Source organism: Octopus bimaculoides, chromosome 10 (assembly GCF_046866305.1).
Source record: "Octopus bimaculoides isolate indiv1 chromosome 10, ASM4686630v1, whole genome shotgun sequence".
Lineage (NCBI taxonomy): Eukaryota > Metazoa > Mollusca > Cephalopoda > Octopoda > Octopodidae > Octopus > Octopus bimaculoides.
In genome coordinates, this window is record NC_142937.1 from 23,576,453 (window position 1) to 23,596,963 (window position 20,511).

The window sequence follows — 20,511 nt, forward strand, 5'->3', positions numbered from 1 at the left end:
TAGGAAGTGATAAGTGCGTTTGCACCTATAACTCTGACAGTGTAGTAAATAAACAATTATAAATAATCTTCACACAAAGGTGCAGGAGTGGCTGTGTGGTAAGTAACTTGCTTGCCAACCACATTGGTTCCGGATTCAGTCCCACTGCGTGACACCTTGGGCAAGTGTCTTCTACTATAGCCTCCTGTCGATAAAAGCCTTATAAGCGGATTTGGTAGACGGAAACTGAAAAGAAAACCGTCGTATATATGCATATATATACATATGCTTGTGTGTCTGTGTTTGTCCCCCGAACATCGCTTGACAACCGATGCTGGTGTGTTTACGTCCCCGTAACTTAGCGGTTCGGCAAAAGAGACCGATAGAATAAGTAGCAAGCTTATAAATAATAAGTCCTGGGGCCGATTTGCTCGACTAAATGCGGTGCTCCAGCATGGCCGCAGTCAAACGACTGAAACAAATAAAAGAGTAAGACAGTAAACCAAAGAAAAAGAAAACGGAGCGATTTTCCTGGTATGCTTCACGTCTAGTTGCCACTCTTCAATATATGAGCATTGTTCTTTCTGTCCATATCATCTTCATTTAAGTAACAATTACTAATGGAGAAGAGTATTTTTCTTCTGAAGAGCAGCCAAATAGTCATTAAAACATAGCAAAATAATTTCCTTATTTTCGTATGTGGAAAGAGAGTAACAATGCATTTGTTGAGTTTCTTTAGCGTGGGCGTTTATAAACTCTACGATTATTACATAAACTCTTTTATTAGATTATGTAAATCCTGCACCATTTGCAAATTAGTTCGCTCCAGTAACGTGTTTGAAATAAATAGCAACTACTTTCAAATGCACTTCTTAGTAAGAATGTTTAGTGTAACTTGTGATGTATAGAGTGACCCAAAAAGAGCATATGTAAATCAGACGTTATATATATATATGTATATATATATAAAGTGAAGTATATTTGCCATTTAAATAGACAGGACACAGATATGTGTCGATAAGCCAGCTGGAGGAGATGTTCTCCTGGGGCTAAAAGCAACAGTAACATCCACCCTTAGGGGTCAGCCACATTTAAATGGCAAATATACTTCACTTTATCGTGCAGTTACTGTTAACACCTCGTTCAGAGATTTAACATTGCTTATATATATATATACATACATATATAACAAAAGAGTTGAAGTGGAGTTTCTACGCAGGAAAAAATATAGGAAAATGTGTTGTTGAAAATACACCTAAATTTCAAAAACTCGTAATTGTTTAGAATATATTTATTTACATAAATACCAAACTAGTTTCAACAATATTTTTTGTTTATCAATGGTAAAAGTTTAAAATTATGAATTAGAAAAACATCTTTAAAAGTTTCAATGTTGACAAATTAAAATGTTTCAATGTGGACAAATTAACACGTTCAAAACAGATAAATTTAGCATTATGAATCAGAACAGGTGCAAGTTTGAATGTTTATAGCAGTCAATCATTAAAACTGTATATCATTTTGCTTGAATGTACAAAGTTCATTAATGTAAGTGGTGATCGACAAGTCATACTGAGTTAAGAGGGAAAAAAACAAGGGTGAAATGAAAATACTAAAAAAAAATAGGAATTTGGTTTATAGTTTCTCTGATTCTCTTTCCGTAAAAAATAAACTATAAATGTGGCCCAATCGATGTGTTTGTTAATCTGAAGTTTTCTCCATTTTCAAATCATTTGCATTGGTTCCTGGAGATAATACAGGTAAAGGATACTGATAGTATATACGGATATATTTTTATCCCATAGTCGGTTACTACAACCGCTAACTCTGTTTACACTGTGTGTGTGTGTGTGTGTGTGTGTGTGTGTGTGTGTGTGTGTGTGTGTGTGTGTGTGTGTGTGTGTGTGTGTGTGCGCGCGCGCGCGCGCAGCGGCTCAGTGGTTAGGGCAGTGGGCTCCCGTTCGGAGGATTGCAATTTCGATTGCCAGACCGGGCGTTGTGCGTGTTTATTGGACGGAAACACCTAAAGCTCTTTTACGGGGGGGGGGCTGTTGTACTATTTCACCCCAACTTTCTCTCACACTTTCATCCCGTTTCTTGAGTAACGTTGCAATGGACTGGCGTCCCGTCTAGCTGGGGCGGGAGACACACACATATGCCACAGAAACCGGGAAACCGGGCTCATGAGCCTGGCTAGGCTTGAAAAGGGTGCATAAATAATAAAAATAAATAAATATATATATATATAATGTTTCGTTTAGGTATAGCGAGACTAATAATCTGATGTAGAACTCGGTATACGTATGTTTCAGATCAAAGTGTTTTATGAGTATAGAATGTTAAGAAGTAAAAGATATGACACAGGAAAAGTAACTGTTATGTTATGAGCTTACAACTGTTTCTTCTATAAGATGCAGTGGACACGGAGTTGAGTGCCTGAATAACATAATGTTGCTTCATCGAAGCCTCAAATATGAAGTCCAATTTATTTGAGGAAAAAAATGTATCTCTGTACAATATACAGTCAAGACATCTTATTCTTTTACTTGTTTCAGTCATTTTGACTGCGGCCATGCTGAAGCACCGACTTTAGTCGAACATATCGACCCCAAGACTTATTCTTTGTATGCCAAGTACATATTCTATCGATCCATTTTGCTGAACCGGAATTTAATTTGTCCGTAGATTTCATAAATCTGAAAACGATATCAGGTCTTTTGGCTACACAATGCATGCATCTCTTTGATCAACTAGCATATATTTTAATCTGCACTCGTTTCCGTCGTTAGATCGCTGGTGTACTGGGGTACCACCTTGAATAATTTTTAGTCGAATGAAGCCTGGTACCTAGTTTACGGGTTTCGTTTGCAAAGCTAAGTTACGGAGACGTGAACACGCCAACACCGGTTGCCAAGCGGTGATGGTGGAGAAATACAAAGACACACAGAGATACAGATATATACGACAGGCTTCTTTCAGTTTCCATCTACCAAATCCACTCACAAGGCTTTGGTCGGCCTGAAGCTATATTAGAAGACACTTTTCCAAGGTGCTACACAGTGGGTCAGAACCCCGCACCATGTGGTTGCGAAGTAAACTTCTTGCTACACAGCCACGACTGTGCTTGTAAATGTGTACAAATAAAATATTGGAGTTTCGGCTAAACACTCCATCATTCGTCAGACCGGTGAGAGCTGGTAAGCTGAAACTTCGAAGTCACTATTCGTTTTTTCGGTATAAAGAAATAATAAACCTGCCTATGACTTCAAGGGAAATTTTTCACAAACGATATTCAGCTTCAGCAATTGTCAAATAACGGAGATCAGCCTCTACACGCACGCGGAAAAAATATTTCAAATGGCGATGTCAATTCCCGCTAATGGGTATGTAAAAGGAAGCACAAGGTAGCAATAAGAAATTTTGTTCCTAATAGTAACGTCTTTATCTTCGAATTAATTATGGAGTAATGTTACTCGAGGACGCGTGACTTGGAGATCAGAGCGTCTCTGCAGACCATGCTGCTGCTTCTCCGCACTGAGAGATCACAGTTTCGGTATTATGGACATGTGATTAGAATGTCGCACGAAAGAATCGCAAGACAGATTCAAGACGAGCAAATCGGCGAAAGACCTAAGGGTTGATCAAGAACGATATAGTTGGATAATATCAATAGTCTCAGTTGGTCACGTTTGGAAATCCATCTGGAAAGTGTAATGGTGGTTGCTTCTGATAGTACCTTATGGTAGAAGTGCCTGAAGATTACTTTTGCTCTTTTCCCAAGAATTATTGGCGGAGAAAATGAATGGATGGACTAAGAAGCATTGTATAATATAGGTTTCATACTTTGGCACAAAGTCAGCAAGTCCGCGGCGGTGGGGGTGGGGTAAGTCGATTACATCGACCCCGTTGTTCAACTGGTACATAGTCTATGGACTCCGAAAAGAAAGGCAAAGTCGACCACGGAACTCAGAACATAAATACAGACGAAATACCGCGAAGCATTTTGCCCGGCGTGCCAACGATTGTGCCAGTCTCCACCTTACAGAACATTGCATAATATATTATGTAATGTATATATATATGTGTGTATATTAAAAATATTTAGTAAAGAAAAAAAAGAAAACAACTATGGTATAGTGATTTCGCCGCGTTTTCGCAATCGGGAAGATTACTATTAATCGCTATTCGTTTCTAATATTCCTCCACTTCTTTCTATAAGAATTGCAATGTTTTTTAAGAGAATCTGTGACGAGTGTATTGAGCACGAAGTTGTGAAAGAAACCGGAAATCATGGTAGTTTTATTTATTATTAACATTGCATGCTTTATCTGCTTCTATTAAGTTGCGTTTTAATTCCAGTTTATAACAAGTCTAAGTATAAATGGTTTCCGACTGTTATGAATACGACTTCATTATCTTGTATAAAATGAATAAATATACAGAGGTCGTGATCTTCAAATCCGATTTATAGTTGAAACAATTTCACTATTTATGCTTTACGCTTAATAGATGTGTTAAAAGAAACGCTTTGCATTCACTATCTTTATGAATATGTAACGTTAGACCTTCACCCGAAGTCAGTGAGTACATTTTGAATAGATATATCTTATCCACATACATCTGTTGAGGTCAGGATTATTGAAAAATTCCTATCGTTGATTCACCCTCTAAATGATCACTAGTTGAACAGATTTGTAATAAAACTTTCTGCCTGTAAACATTCCGTATTTTTAAGAGTATCTATGACAATATATTTAACGAGTTAGTTCCTTCATTCAGAAAGTAGTGTGAATGAACAGGGATTTCGCTATACCTTCCAGCAAATCAAATGTTTCAGAACTAAGTGTTAGATTAGTATAGAGCGGTAAGAAAAAGAGATGACATAGGAAAAAAACAATGTTATAAATGTCATTGGCTTACAGTTGTTTCTGCTATAGGATGCGGTGGAGTCAAGAGCTCACCACATCTAATAGCAGAAATAGTTGTAAGTAAATGAAGTTCATAACATTACCATCATTGGTATGCCCGTGTCATCTTTTCTTACACGCACACACAATTCTGCACACGTAAAGGACACAAAATATGGGGGAGTAAACAAATAGATGTGATAATTTAAATACCTTGCTTCGTCGAAGCTAATCCTTAAGCTAGTGGATTACTTTTGCTTAATGTGTACGCAATTTAAATCATTTTTGGTTCAGTAAATGAAGTATTTTAGTCGCCCCTATCGCTTAGCTGTTTGCTTATCCTGCAGAATGCGTAATTCCCTATAGACTTATTTTTTATCTGTCCGAAATACGTCACCTAAAATTTGGAAAGGACTGATAAGGGAGTGCTTCGCTGTAGAAATCAAATGAGACCGAAACATGTTCACATTAGCGGTATTCTTGCTGAAACTCAGATACCTTTCAACAGCATGTACGAGTCCAAACTAATTTAAATTCAAGGGTTATATCCCTGTTCCTTTTGCTAGAACTCACCATCCATCATAATAATTTTTCTTAAATTCCTTTATGTTTTGCAATGATCTGTCTGCGGCCATGGTGGAGCTCCATTTCGAATGGTCTTTTAGTCGAACAAATCGACCCCAGGACTTTTAGGCCTAGTATTTTATTCTATCGGTTCCGTTTGCCGAACTCTTAAGCAATGAGGATGTAAACACACCAACACCAGTTGTCATGCGATGGAGTAGACAAACACAATGACACACACATGTATGTATGTATACGGCGGGATTCCTTCAGTTTCCGTCTACCATATCCACTCAAAGCTTTGGTTGGCTCGAAGCTATAGCAGAAGGGCCGTGTCCAAAGTGCCACGCAGTGGGACTGAACCCAGAACCGTGAGGTTGGAAAACAAGATTTACCACGCAGCTTTTTATTAAAATATTTAAGCTCCCTGCAAGCAATATCAATGACCTTATTTAATTTTCATGTAGAATACATCTCTCGGCAATTTCTACTCCCTCTCAGTCATTCATTGTTCAAAAGCAGACGAGTTCACTTTGACGCAAAAATAGTACAGAAACACAAAAGCAAAAGAAAGACAAGAAATGTTAAAGAAAATTTTAAAAAACGTTCAAAATAATTACATTAATATTTTTTGTAGGATGACCCAGTGTATAATTATTAAAATTGCCTCGAGCATAGCTCTAAAAAAAAAAAGTACGTAAATTTTAAATCTAATTTTTATTTTAAAAAATGTTTATTTTAAAATTATATTTTTTGGTTTCATGATCTGTCAGTATTTTATCTGCTAGCTGATAATGGATAGGAATTTATTGAAGTAGCAATTTATCCATTATTTAAACCTCCATCTAATCTTCCTTGATGTGTATTATCAGCTCTCGTTCTTTTGTACAATTTGTTTCTTTCGATTTATTTTCCTTTGTACTGAACGCTCTACAAGTTAGTCTTTTTTTTCTTTAAATTCTTTTAGATCCATATTCGATTTATTTTTTTAATCCTGCTAGTCACTGAGTTCATGTTCTTCATGAATAATGTCTTAAGGAAGTCAATAGTGAACAACGTAGAATATTAACTTTGTGCACCGTTTAAATTCAGCTAAGATTTCGATTCCAGAGTGAGAATTCTATACAATTCCTCTCAGACATCTGAGGCCTTTGAAATAAATACATAAACAATTTTATATTTACTTGCTTCTTTATAGCTTTTATTTCTTTCAGTAATTAGACTGTGGCCATGCTGGGGTACCGCATTAAAGAACTTTGAGTCGAATGCATACCCCAGTATATATACTTTTTTTTAAACCCGGCACTTATTCTATCAGTTTATTTTACTGAATCGCAAGTGAGTGAATATGTGGGTAAATAAAGCACGCGCGCACGCGCGCGCGCACGCACGCACGCACGCACGCACGCACGCACACACGCACACAGTCAGCTTCCATACAGTCTCCGTTTACTAAATTCGCTCACAAGGCAATGGCCGGTCCGGCATTATATTCGGGGACATTTGCCCAGCATGGCAGCTGTCCGGTGGCAAATGAAAGGGAAAAGATGCGTGTGTGTATGCATATATACGTGCATACATATGCACATATAAAGAGGCATGAATCAGACTATAGCAGAAGAAAAACGACATGCGATAAATAATGTTTCTGTACCTCAATTTATTCATCTAAAATCCATTCCAGTTCTACCTTTTAAATCTTTGATTCCTTTTTGTTTTACCCCGAAAGAGATCTCAAATTAGATTTCTCTCTTCATTCACGTATTACTGACGATTGTATTTCACAGTAATTTCTTATTCATTTTAGGTTTCAATTATAGACGGGTGAATGTTATATTGTTTTTATTTCCTCAAGAGCATTAATGCAAGGAAGCAAATGGATTCTTAGTCACTGAAGTGAATCTAAGAGGAATCTGCATTTGACTTTCTCCAGTCAGGCACAATGCTATTGAAAGCTTTGAACCTTCAAAGAGGTTTTAGTGAGCGCCATATCGTTTGACTATAAATCTAGATGATGCAAGAGTAGGCGGTCACATGGCTTTCTGTTAACGGCTCGCTAATCAGACAAGTTATATTCAGTCGTAAACTGAAAACCATGCGGCTGCTGGATTTTGCCTCTTGAAGGGGTTGGTGACAGTATAACGAAATCATATCTGCAAAAGCGTACTTTCTGGCTCAGATATTGAATTAAAAGTTAAAATCTGGAATTCAGTGATGTTCATGCTCTGATTCTAAGACCTTCTGCTCAAAAATCAAAACGCATAGCCCGCCCTGGAAATCCGAACCACGATCTGGTATATAACACCCTAACTACTCGCCCAGGCCATTTCAAATTAGGGTTTGAAGGATCAATTTTTATCGAGCCCACAAGAGTTTAAGTAGACATCGATGGGACTAGAATGCAAATGAGGAAACCTAAATAAAAAAGAAAACCTTCCGATTATCAAAATTTGTTTATTTTTCATAGTTATGCAAATAACAGTCATGAATATGAGGATATGAAATTCAAGGTTTTTGAAAATTTAATCGGTGCTTCAGCTAAATACTGAGCTTGTTTAATGGGGCAACCAATAACGTGAAACGAGACTCTCCAAAATGATTAAAAGCAAATGTGCTTTATACTTTAATTTCCTGTAAGAATGGGTTCGGTTTTTTCAGTTTTTTTTTTCTTTTAAGAAATCGGTTTAGTTTTTACGTTTAAAATCGGTTCCTGAACTAATGAGTTCGAGCATGCTGAAATGGTTTTCCAAAAACCAATCTACATTGAGAAAGTAATATCTGTACAACACGTGTATTGGAATAGTTTAAAAATGAACACTGCAACAAAGTTTCGAAATAACTATTCTTTCAAATGTTAAGATAAACATTATTTCATGAAATTTGATTTTAATACAAGTAAAGCGCAAAATATATCTCACATATATAAATATATATCCTGGGAAACGGTCATATTCAGAGAAAATCTTTCAAATGAGTTTTTGTCTTTATGTGTCTGTTGGTGCGGGGGTGCTTTGCAAACTTAAATATTTCCAATATACTTTTTCGATTTTGCATTAATGACCACTCTCTTGGGAGTTAAGACTTTAGTTAAACGCTTCCTTCGTTTTTTGTGAGGAGTTAACAGTAACAACGTTGGTTTTATCGCCTTCCCACTATTAAAAAGCTTACCTTTCAACCTTGCCAGTTTTTTAGTACTCGTCGGGGTGGAAGCGTCGCTATTCGATTTCTTTAGCGACACGGACTTTATTTTGAGTTTCGGTAAGGGTTTTTCCTCAGATTTCGTGGGAGACATTTCGGGTTTCTCAGGAGACTTTTTGATTTTCTTTGTTGTAACATTTTTCGGTTTACTTTCCTTAGAAGTTACTTCTTTGTTGGGTTTAGTTTTCGCTTTACTCTTTTGCTCCTCTTTAATAACTTTGAACGAACCATTAGCGCCCTTGCCGCTTATTTGTTGGAAATAACCTTCGTTAACACCTCGAACTAAGTTCATCTTTAGACGAGTTTGTACATTTTTATCGTCTGATGATAAATTATACGTCACTTCAATATATTTGCTGATAGCCTGGCGAGATGATCCTTTACGTTCATTTAAAAACAAAATTGCTTCTTTTATCATTTCATTATACGTCGGCCGCTTTACTTTGCGATTTGACTCTTTTGCAAAATTGTTTGTTGGCGGTAATTTCTTGGACATATTGTTGACAGTCACTTGATTGAGATTCCTGTTTACCTAAATGCTTATTTACTAATCGCCCTAGTTGCAAGCTATTTATATGATTTGGGAGAGTTCATCAGAATGGACGGGTGTTTATCTATACAAGAAAGAGATGGCGACAGAAAACTGAAGATTAGAATATTTTAATATACGAAAATACTTGAGCATAAGAATTTATGTCACTCCGTCTCAAGTTCAAATTCCGCCGAATTTTCACTGTTGCGTCTCAGTCTTTTGAAAACCCATATGATAATCTGCTTGTCCGTTCGCCCGTTTAGTCCAGTCAAATTAGCTGATTTTCCCCCAGAACCCACCAGTAATAGCAGCACAAATGAAACCTGTCAGATTTGTTCAGTAGGATACCCTTCATGATATACTAAAAATCCTACAAAATCTTTTGAATGGAACAATATTTTTTTCGGGGTTGAACTTTGGGATTTCAGTATTAGACGACCAAGGTACAGACAGGTAATGCAACACTTCTTATGTTCTAACCTATGTTTTTCTCGTATATCTTACACGTGGAAATGTCTGCCAAGCGATTTAGGGTGGCCCTATACCTTTACCAGGGATAGCCTCACCCCACCTTAACCCTTAACCGGCATTGTATGTGCAATACGATTGGTATAAAAAGTGTGTATGATATGGTATGTCCAAGTATTGGATTCTAAAGTTGAGTTGTTTGTACTGCATGTATGACATCAGTATAGATAGTAATATTCATAACTACATGTAGGTTTTCCCATAACGTCTGTCTTTAGGCCTATATCAATATTCAACCATTTTCTTTTCATGGTCATCATGGCAAACTGCGTATTATGTAACAAGAAAGTGACAGATGGAGCAACAGTCACACTGGATGGTAAAGGTTGTGAAGGTCGACAACATGATTCATGATACTAGGACTCTTGACTAGGCTCTGGGTCATTCCACTGAATGGGTATTATAGCATCTGTAACACCCAAATGTGTTGGCACCTCAGTGGTAAAACGTGTGTCTGTGACTGCAGAAGAGATCGCTGCAGGAGGATACGTCAGCATTAAGAAATTCATATCACTTGGTGATGAACTTGCTAATATCAAGTGTGAAGTTCTACCAGAGAAACCCAAACACAGGAAAAGTCCTAAGGTAGATCTCTTGTGCAAAACGTCCCTGTCTATCCGGTTTCCAAGACCAGCATGGTCGGGTTACATGCAAATAATAAACAACAGAGACCACCCAGGACAGTCATCCACCATGTTCCTTCCCATTGTTGATATGAACCCGAATGACATGATGCGTGACCAACTCAACCTTACACTTCGTTGCAGAGCATGCCAAGTGCTATGGAGTAACACCAGTGCTCATTTTTGATCAGCTTTTTTGATTCAAGGCAACTATAATTGTGGAAAGTGCTGGAGGGGACAGTCATCTACATCCACTTCTTTTAAGACTTGGGGTATTTCACACACTAATGAGCTTTCTAGGTAGCACCGGGCACTTGATGAGAGGAACAGGCCTTCAAGAAATCTTGGAGGTGATCTTCGTTGGGAACACTGTCACCCATATATTAATTGAAAACGCAGCTGCTTGTGCCATTGGTGGTCATCTCCTTGTAGGTTCCATCCTTACACACTTCTCTTGAGCAATCTGTTGTGGAGCAAGTTGTCTTTATGTCTAATGCTAGTGGAATTAGAGGCAATAGGGAACCTCTATGATGGTCTCTTCTCTGGTGAAATCACGATCGATGATGTAGAATCATCTTTGTACCCGCAGGGTCTACAACAAAAGCTACTTGAGACACACAAGGACATGTTCGAATCGATCTACTGTCCTGCACGTCTGTGGCTGCAATACATGGGGATGATAGACATCATGAGATCATTTACACGATCGCTACGAATCGGAGACTGGTCCTCCATGTGGAGACTTTGCAAACCATAATTCCGTACTTAGCTGCCTCAGGCCATAAACTGTACACGAAGTCATTGCACCTCTATCTGCAGAAGATGACAAAACTAGAACACACACACACACACACACACACCAATGTCTACCAGTTGAGGTTCCGCTAACTATGTTGCAGAGGGATGAGTCGGCTTCGAATGGAGTCCCCCAGTCAATGAAGGACAGCAATTAGCTACAGTAATTACTGTCCCTTGTTTGCCAAGTTTGTTTGTCCAGGGACTATATATATAGTCAGGAAGAGTGACCGCTTTTGGTCTGGGTTGTCTCCTGACCTGGTGGTCCAACAGGTACTAATGAGAAGTCTGAAGACGAGTGGAGGACTCAATAGAGGGAGAAGAATGACGGAAACACAAAGACTGGACTGATGTCTTTCAAGGCCTGTCTGTGCAGAAGTAAACATGTCAATGCAACAGCTGACATCCATCACGTACGAGACCAGATATCACTTAAAGACATATCACAAGCACGACAACCAAGGGGCAGTAGTTACTGTAGCTAGTTGCTGTCCTTCATTGACTGGGGGTCTCCATTCGAAACAGAATCATCCCTCTGCAATATAGTCAGCGAAACCTCAACTGGTTCCGAGATTAATGTGGATGATACAAAAAGGATCGGATATGACATTCTTAGTGAAATGGTTGGACGACGTGTCGTCAAGTACAGTTTCCAAAGGAAAGCCCAAACTGTGACTCTTGACTCTAAGTCCCGTCTTTTTCGAAGAGAAGGAAAAGCTCCTGAAAGCTGTAAAGCCATAACTAGTTGATGCCATCTGGTCCGATTTCCCACCGATAATAGATTATCATATGCTTGGTGAACAACAAGAATTAAAATTGTAGTTTCAAATTTTAGCAGAAGGCTCTACATTTTAGGGACAGTGGGCTAATCGATTACATCAACCCAGTACTCAACTGGTACTTATTCCATCGACTCTGAAACAATAAAAGGTAATGTCGACTTCGGTGGAATTTGAACTCGGAACGTAAAAACGGGCAAATGCTGCTAAGCATTTTTCCCACTATACTAACTGGCTGCCTTAGCGAGAATCAAAATAATCCTTTTACTAAAGGCACGAGGCCTGAAATTTTGGAGGAGGGGATGGGTCGATTACATCAACCCCAATGCGTAACTGGTACTTAATTTATCGACCTCGAAAGGATTAACGGTAAAGTTGACCCTGGCGGCATTTGAACGCAGAACGTGAAGACAAACAAAATACTACTAAGCCTTTCACCCGGCTTGCTGACCATTCTGCCGACTCTCCGCCTTAGGGAGAATCAAAATAATGAGCTACATAGTTATTTGTAATACATTCTAGCAAATTCGAATATAAATATTCCAATTTATGTTTTGTTTCGTTCACAAAATAACAGCGAATGTTTGTTCATATCACATTTGATTCATTGACAGAAGTTACCCCAGAATCCCTTGTGCTAACAAATCGTAGAAAATGAAAATTCGTTCTCCTGTGAAGAATCCCAACTGCGATTAGCCTATACACGTTCGAAAATTGCCGGAACGTTTAAAGAAGAGATATGAAAGTTGTTTAATGTTGCTTAATGTCGGTTGTATTGCTCATGTGACAGTCTGATGAAATAAATTAAATGTGATGGTCTGTAGAGCGGATTTGTGTCGTCGTACATTGGTCAAAGTAAATATATTTAATTTCCAACCGCTCAATCCTGTATAGAAAAGGAGTGAATTATAGTTTAAAAGGGAAACATAAACTTGAAGGGCTGAGTTCAATGTCCTGCCACTGCTGTTATAGATTTAGAAGGGGACAGCTCCATTAGAACGACTTGAGAGAGATTCAATGAATGAAGACAAAATATTGAATGCTGCTACATCGATTAAATGGATATTTAAAAAAATTACCATCACCAATATATTCCACGTATTGCATTCCTTTCTTATCCAGACAATAAAAATATCCTGCCTAGATATACATCTAAAAGCAATAAAATCCAGATTTTCTTTCAAAACATCCCCTTGGATACACTATACGAATATAACTGCCTTCCACTGAAAGAAAAATGCAATTTTATTTTACGAAACTACCAACCAATAAATGACTAGATTTCTCCTATTACCACGAACATCAGATGGCTTTTACTCTTATTTTTCTCATTCACAAGCAACTCGATGATTTTTTTTTTCTTTTATTATCCAGAATATTTGCAAAGCTGTCAATAGACGTTTTCTAGCGATTAAAAAGGTTGGATTGATTTATCGTAAAAAGTCCGTGGTCGTTATAGACAATTGCTATTCGACGTTCGTCAATTGTATTCCTGCTGATAGATGATTCTAAATAGATCGATAATAATAACTCGGTATACCTAGCATTGTTGTTTATGATGGCGAAGAGGCGGTATGCAAAGGAAAATTATATATTATACAACTTGCCTTAACATAAATTATTGTTTTACTTAAAAAAATAACGCAAAAATTCTAGTTTGCAAAAATGGGAAAAAGTGTACAACAATTGACTCAAGTTTGGCTGCGTTGGTTAGCAGATCATTTTGCTGCCACATTATTTTGTATTTGATCTTATTGCTTAGTAATTATATACCAACAAGAATCCCAGGTTTACCAGTGCCTTGTAAGAATGATTTGGCAAGCAGTACCAATAAGGTTGATGACTTATTAATAGATATCTGTTCTAGAAAAGTCGAGTAATTGGCGTAAGGCATAGATTAAGTATTATTGTCACTTAGTCCAAGCGACAAAATGAAAAGGCGTCAAGATAACAGGAAATCATAAGTTGTGACGTGCTTATCTAAAGAGGATATGGCATGGCGTAAATGACATTAATTAACTTCAATCTGAAATTCACTGATTAAATAACGGTTTCAAATTTTGGCAAAAGGCCGGCAATTTCGTGCGAGGTGTTTGTCCATTACATCCACACATATGGTGAATAGGTACTTATTTTAGCGACCCCGAAAGAATGAAAGGCGAAATTCGACCTCCGCTAATTCAGTTGATAGACACGATTTGTCTATAAGAAACACCGAGGTGTTTAAGGCCGTGAGACTTGACACCCATCCTCCCTGTCCATCTAGCTACATGTAGGTACTTCAAAGTGTAACCATTCAATGGTGTTGGCCGCAGAATTACTGTAAAACTGATAAATCGCTCTTTAGCACATACTGCTCACTTTTAATCATCCTGTGTGTTTACGCCATGATAAATACATTTTTACCAAATCTTTCCAGACCTCTACGTCTATTTCAGTTGTTGTTGGCACTCCGTCGCTTACGACGTCGAGGGTTCCAGTTGATTCGATCAACGGAACAGCCTGCTCGTGAAATTAACGTGCAAGTGGCTGAGCACTCCACAGACACGTGTACCCTTAACGTAGTTCTCGGGGATATTCAGCGTGACACAGTGTGACAAAGCAGACCCTTTGAATTACAGGCACAACAGAAACAGGAAGTAAGAGTGAGAGAAAGTTGTGGTGAAAGAGTACAGCAGGGTTCGCCACCATCCCCTGCCGGAGCCTCGTGGAGCTTTTAGGTGTTTTCACTCAATAAACACTCACGACGCCCGGTCTGGGAATCGAAACTGCGATCCTATGACCGCGAGTCCGCTGCCCTAACCACTGGGCCATTGCGCCTCCACATCTATTTCAGTAAATAAAGTACAAATCAAATGGAATTCCAAATATATTAATTAAAAACATTAATTAAATTACACAAATCTATTAACATTGATTTCCATCAATAATGTTTTGCTTCAGTCTAATGATAAATATTCCACTCTGCTTCCAATATTTACTAGCACCGGGTATGTGTAATTTCAGACCAATTTTCCACAATCATTTAAAGCCACTTCACTTCACTTATATCATTATTATTTTTTTCCTTTTAAATGAAACTTGTATGACTCTCTGTTTTCTCCCCCTCCTTTTCAAAAGTGTAATATTATTATTGCTGTTTGTAAGAATTAAATTCTTTGAAGATTTAAAACGCTGTGAAAAACTATATCGTGTCTGTTGTGTATTGATTTTTAATTTAAGTAGAAAGCCTCAATTACAGCGGGATAGGTGTAATAATATTGATTACTAACACAGGCAGTAGACCTCAAATTTGGCGGTGAGGTGGTATTGTCTGTTATACCAACCAAAATAATTGAGGACAATATTTGATTGACTGCTTCTTCATCAACCCCGAAAAAAGGACCAAAAATGAAAATTGTGCTAAAAGAAATCTAATCTAAGAGCTTTGGTTATTTGATCCGACGCTATGCAATTTCTACCGGTTTACCGTCCTAGTTAGAGCTGCGTGTATATTGTAAATATCAGGGATGGTTCAAGCTATGGAGGGGCGAACGGAACATAGTGCTCTATTTAATTCCGTCTTCAGATGATGTCGGTATCGAATTCACAATTCCTTAATAAGGTTTCTATGAAATACGTAACAATAATTTCTCAGATTTACTTTATTTTATCGACTCCCTAAAGGATTAAAAGTTGAATTCAACGGGATTTGCACTCAGTGTGTAAAGAGCCCCAACAAATACCACAAGGTATGTTTATCCAATATGCCAAAGATTCCGCCACTTCGCCTCATTGACATACAATCCCCTAATAATATTGATGTTTACTTAATACTACTACTTGTATATTGAGGTGACAACAGGGATCATAGAACAACATTATGCCACCAATTTGCACACTATTTTGTTCTCAAAGGCGCCGAGCTGGCAGAAACGTTAGCACGCCGGGTGAAATGCTTAGAGGTATTTCGTCTGCTGTTACGTTCTGAGTTCAAATTCCGCCGAGGTCGGCTTTGCCTTTCATCCTTTCGGGGTCGATAAATTAAGTACCAGTTACGCACTGGGGTCGATATAATAGACTTAATCCTTTTGTCTGTCCTTGTTTGTCCCATCTATGTTTAACCCCTTGTGGGTAATAAAGAAATAAGAAACGTTAGCACGCCTGTTGGTGTCGGTTGTCTTTTTTACGAAAGATCAGTGAAAATTGTGAAAATTGTGTTTTATTTTGTATTGCATTATTGAACATTTGTATTGCTGTTTTACGGTTGAACTGTTTTGTGCTATTCTCCTTTTTGCGGGGGCTGTGTAGCTTCAAGGATATCCTATTCGAATTGCATGAGCTCGTCTCCTCAGAAGAGGAACTCTTTAGAACAATTGAAAACGTAGGCAAGATGAATTTTGCAAAGGCAGCTAGAAGCTACCAGAGAAATATTAATTTGATGGAAGTAATGTAAATTTATCCCCGCCCCAAGTCAAAAAGAGAAATTAACAGTATTTCGAACGCTTTCGGCAGAGAGTAAAAAAATAAAAATAATGACTCAAAGTCAAATTCAAAAGACATTAATGCCCATATGGGGCAAAATAATGCACATTAATAGAGGCAGGAAGTACGGCAATGGTTGGAGGGACGGTTCAGGGATGAAGCAACCGCCAGGCTGAACTCTGTAACCTCGCTGAAAACAAGGGATGTAGTGCTCCTACCCACCTACCTGGGAAGACGTACTACCAGGGTGAAGGTGGAAGAACTACTGCCAGAGATAAATGCAGCCTGGTTGGTAGACACGATCATGTTAGGGTTGGAGAAGAAAGTGTGGGTCCTCCAATCCACGTGCACGGCCCATTAAAACTGACAGGGGCAAGGGCTCGAGTTATTCATTCACGCCACTCCTGAAGATATTGAAAAGATCATAGAAACCATCACTATGGAAGATGTAATGCTGAGGGTTAAAGTGGAGGGCAGAATACCTAGGTGCTATCAATGTGGCCAAAAGGGTCACATTAGGGTTGACTGCCCTTTACCACCCGCTGACACCAAAAACAAAAAGGAAACTGCACCCCCGCCTCCACCAGAAACCAATACAGAGACAACATCAAAGGACGACGAAAAATGGGAAAAATAGAAAAGAAAAAGAAAAAAGAAAGACACAAACTGACAGTGATGAGTCCCACCCCACGCCCACCCAGCTTCACACAAGCCCACTTTGAAAGACCTATCCCATGCAAGCACCTCCCCCACCCCCGCTGAAATGGAAAAAAACTTGCATGCACTCACAGGTGTCCCAAAACTCCCACCCCATGAAATTAAAAAAGAAAATAAAGTTACAAAATAAATATTTTTTACGAACTCATGAGTAAACAATTGCTGACTGAAATCTAGAGCTGAGAAAGTACGACATTGGTGAATGTTTGGAATGAGATTGCTGCGCATTTGGATGTGCGATAATCAATAAAAATGATAAAAAGAGATTGAAGAAACACGAAGACAAAGTCAAATACGTTGAAATAAAAATGGAAAAAAACAGAATTACCATACATGATAAGAGCTTAAAATTCGGCTTTAATATTAACGTTACAGACTTTTTAAAAAAGTAATCAAAAAAGAAATGATGGCGTCTGGATGTGGGGCGAGCGTCATCATTACACCTTTCATTTTTCCATTTCAGCCTATCATCTGTTTTCACCTACCCACATATTTGTATTGTCTTATATTGTCCCCTCTGTACTTCGCGCCTTGTGGTTTATAAAGAATTCAGAAACGTTAGCACGCCGGACGAAATGCATAGCGGTATTTCGTTTGTCTTTATGTTCTGAGTTGAAATTCCGCCGAGGTTGACTTTGCCTTTCATCCTCTCGGGGTCGATACGGAAAATTAAGTACCAGTTGTGTACTGAGGTTGATCTAATCGCCTGCCCCCCCCCCCACCTCCAAAATTTTCGGGCCTCGTGCCTAGAGTAGAAAAGAATATTTTGTTCTCAGAAGCACTTGGAAACTTCGTACAAACAATAGGATCTATTCTTTTGCACACTTTTTCGTCCACGACATTAAGTTTTCAGATATCCGCCTTCCAATTCCTTAAGTAAAGAAAAAAAACTTGGCTGTCGCAAATAGGAAAGTATCCATATTATTTATCTGGAACCAAGAATCACTTTTTAAAATTTTTGTCACGTATTAGCGTTGATAGTATCAATTTATACCACCACTCAAACTTGCTCTTCTTGAACCGGCCTTATCAGTCCTTAGGTCCCTCAAAAAGTGTACCTAAGCACTTCAGCGAGGTTATTTTCTGATATTAAGTTGTGTCTGTGCAAATTGGAACCAACTCCTTTACAACGGTTCATTAGCAGAAAGGATCCTGGAATTCCTGGTGCTACTGGATCGTGGCAAATGAAAAGTTGTTTTCCTGCGACGAATCTTAATGGCGATTATCCTATGCACGTTCGAATCTGCTGGAACGCTTAAAGAATAAATATGGAAGCTGTTTAATGTTGTTTAATGTTGTTAACTTTATATTGTGAGTCAGTATAGGTTGCATTGATCGTGTGGCAGTCTGGTAAAATAAATGTGATGGTCTGTAGAGTGGCTCTTGTGTTGTACAGCTGCCAGGGTAAATATATATATAACTTCCAACCACAGATTCAATCAGTTGACAAAATATTGAATGCTGCTACATCGATCTAATGTGTATCTTAAAACTTTACCATCAGCGATACGTTCCATACATTGCATTGTTTTCTTATCCAAACAATAAAAATACCCTGTCGATATATACATCTAAAAAGCAATAAAATGTAGGTTGTGTGTCTGATTTGACAAGTGGTACCAATAAGGGGATGAGCCATCAATAGATATTACTTCTCTCGAAAAGTCAAGTAATTCGTGTAAGGTATTGATTAAGTATTTCTACAATAGGCACAGGAAGAAAGGGAATGGTCGATTAAATCGATTCCAGTGCTCGACTGGTTCTTAAGTCATTGACTCTGAATGGATGAAAGTCAAAGTTGACCTCGGCGGAATTTGAATTCCGAACATAGAAACGGACGAAATGACCCTAAGCATTGTGTCCGGCATGCTACCGATTGTTCCAGCTCGCTGCCTTCACTTACATACAATATCTTGACAATTTAGCGATTGCAGGTCTGTCGTGATCCTAGTCTTATACACCGGGGAAACTACCGATAAACCGGCCGCGTGAGTCGTAAAGCTCGAGGAAAATTATAATGCATTCATTTTCTTTATTACACACTAAATATAACGGATCTTTTTTAAAACGGGGGCCACATTTTTCATTAACGAAACACTTTGAAACTTGGAACACTGGTAGAATGTGTCATATAAAACATCTTTTTCTCTTAGTCTTCTTTAAAAAGAAAGAAATCCATCAGTTATTCCATGTTAAAGTTGTCGTATTTCTGTAATTTCAACCAATCACTGACGTCCATTCAGCCGATATACATTAAGTGCCGACTACATAAACAAACGATTCTGAAACAATTAACCCTAACCCTAACCCTAACCCTAGGGTTAGGGTTAGGGTTAAAGCAAATTTAAAATGAAAAAAGCAAATAAAACGAAGGTATGGAGATTAAATACGCTTTACATCGCTTAATCAGCCAAAGGAGTAAATATAAACAACTGAATACTTGTCAGTGATTGGTTGAAATTATCGAAATAAGACAATTTTTTACATGAAATAAATTCGAATACAAAAATATTTTTCTGTTCTATAACACAAAATAGATAAGTATACGAAGTTTGAAAGTCTTTCCGTACCAAAAACACTACGTAAAACATTAATGAAAAATGTGGCCCCCATTTTAAAATAGATCCAAAATAACTTTGCATACATCTACTAAATTCCAACTATAGTGGAAATTAATTTTATCAAAATGTCCATTATATAATAGAGCAGAATAGACAAAATTCTCTCCTTCATTTATTTAATACAAAATGTGATAAATAAAACAGCAACAGTTATTTATTACATGTAACTCAACAATAACGACTTTCTGAACAATGTAATCTTTGCTTTCAACCTTGTTTTCTTTTCTATTTTCAGTGTTGTATTTGAAAGCTTTTTATCTGAACAATTGTTCTCATGTTCAAGGCGCCAACTGAAGTGTTCAAAATTATCTGTTTTCGTCTGGCACCTGCTACACTACGACCGCACTTTATAGTCTACAGATTTTTCAATGGCCAGAGAAACACCGTTTTATAAACATCAATACATCCACGTCAAACAATCACTGTATCATTAAACAATAAAGACATCCCATTCATTTGCCTTTCACATTTATAGAAACCCAATAAAGTTGTGTTGTTATCAAAGACATTTTAGCCTTATTTATGTATTAATTAATTAATTTGCATTTTAAGTTATTCTGTTTTACTATCTTCCAGGGGATTATCACTACGGCAATTGTTTGGAAGGATTGTTACCATGGCAACGAAGAAAATATGTACTATCATAGCTTTTCTAAGTATTTATTTAAGACATCTGAATAAACTTTTTATCCAAACATTATTGATACCAAACTGAAATCTCTCAAGCGTTTGAAACACTTAACACCAATCACCAATATTGTAGCCGAACATGTAAAAAATATTCTTTCACACAAATTTTCTCAG

At 37.8% G+C, this 20,511-nt stretch overlaps 1 protein-coding gene and 1 long non-coding RNA gene across 2 annotated transcripts in view; one reads left to right on the forward strand and one right to left on the reverse strand.

Moving 5' to 3' along the window:
* LOC106871194 (uncharacterized) overlaps positions 1-20,215 on the forward strand; it is a 198,826-nt gene extending 178,611 nt beyond the window's left edge. Inside the window, exon 3 of the long non-coding RNA XR_016243360.1 lies at positions 19,943-20,215. This is a non-coding gene — a long non-coding RNA (uncharacterized LOC106871194). The remainder of the gene's footprint in view (positions 1-19,942) is intronic.
* On the reverse strand, positions 7,889-9,175 carry LOC106871187 (uncharacterized). The gene has a single exon (XM_014917527.3). It carries the CDS (start codon positions 9,142-9,144, stop codon positions 8,470-8,472), a length of 675 nt encoding a protein of 224 aa, XP_014773013.2. The 5' UTR covers positions 9,145-9,175; the 3' UTR covers positions 7,889-8,469.
* Positions 20,216-20,511: the final 296 nt, after the last annotated feature.

Excerpts from the sequence above, each read along its gene's own strand:
- LOC106871187 (XM_014917527.3), bottom strand. The coding sequence starts at position 9,144 with ATGTCCAAGAAATTACCGCCAACAAACAATTTTGCAAAAGAGTCAAAT.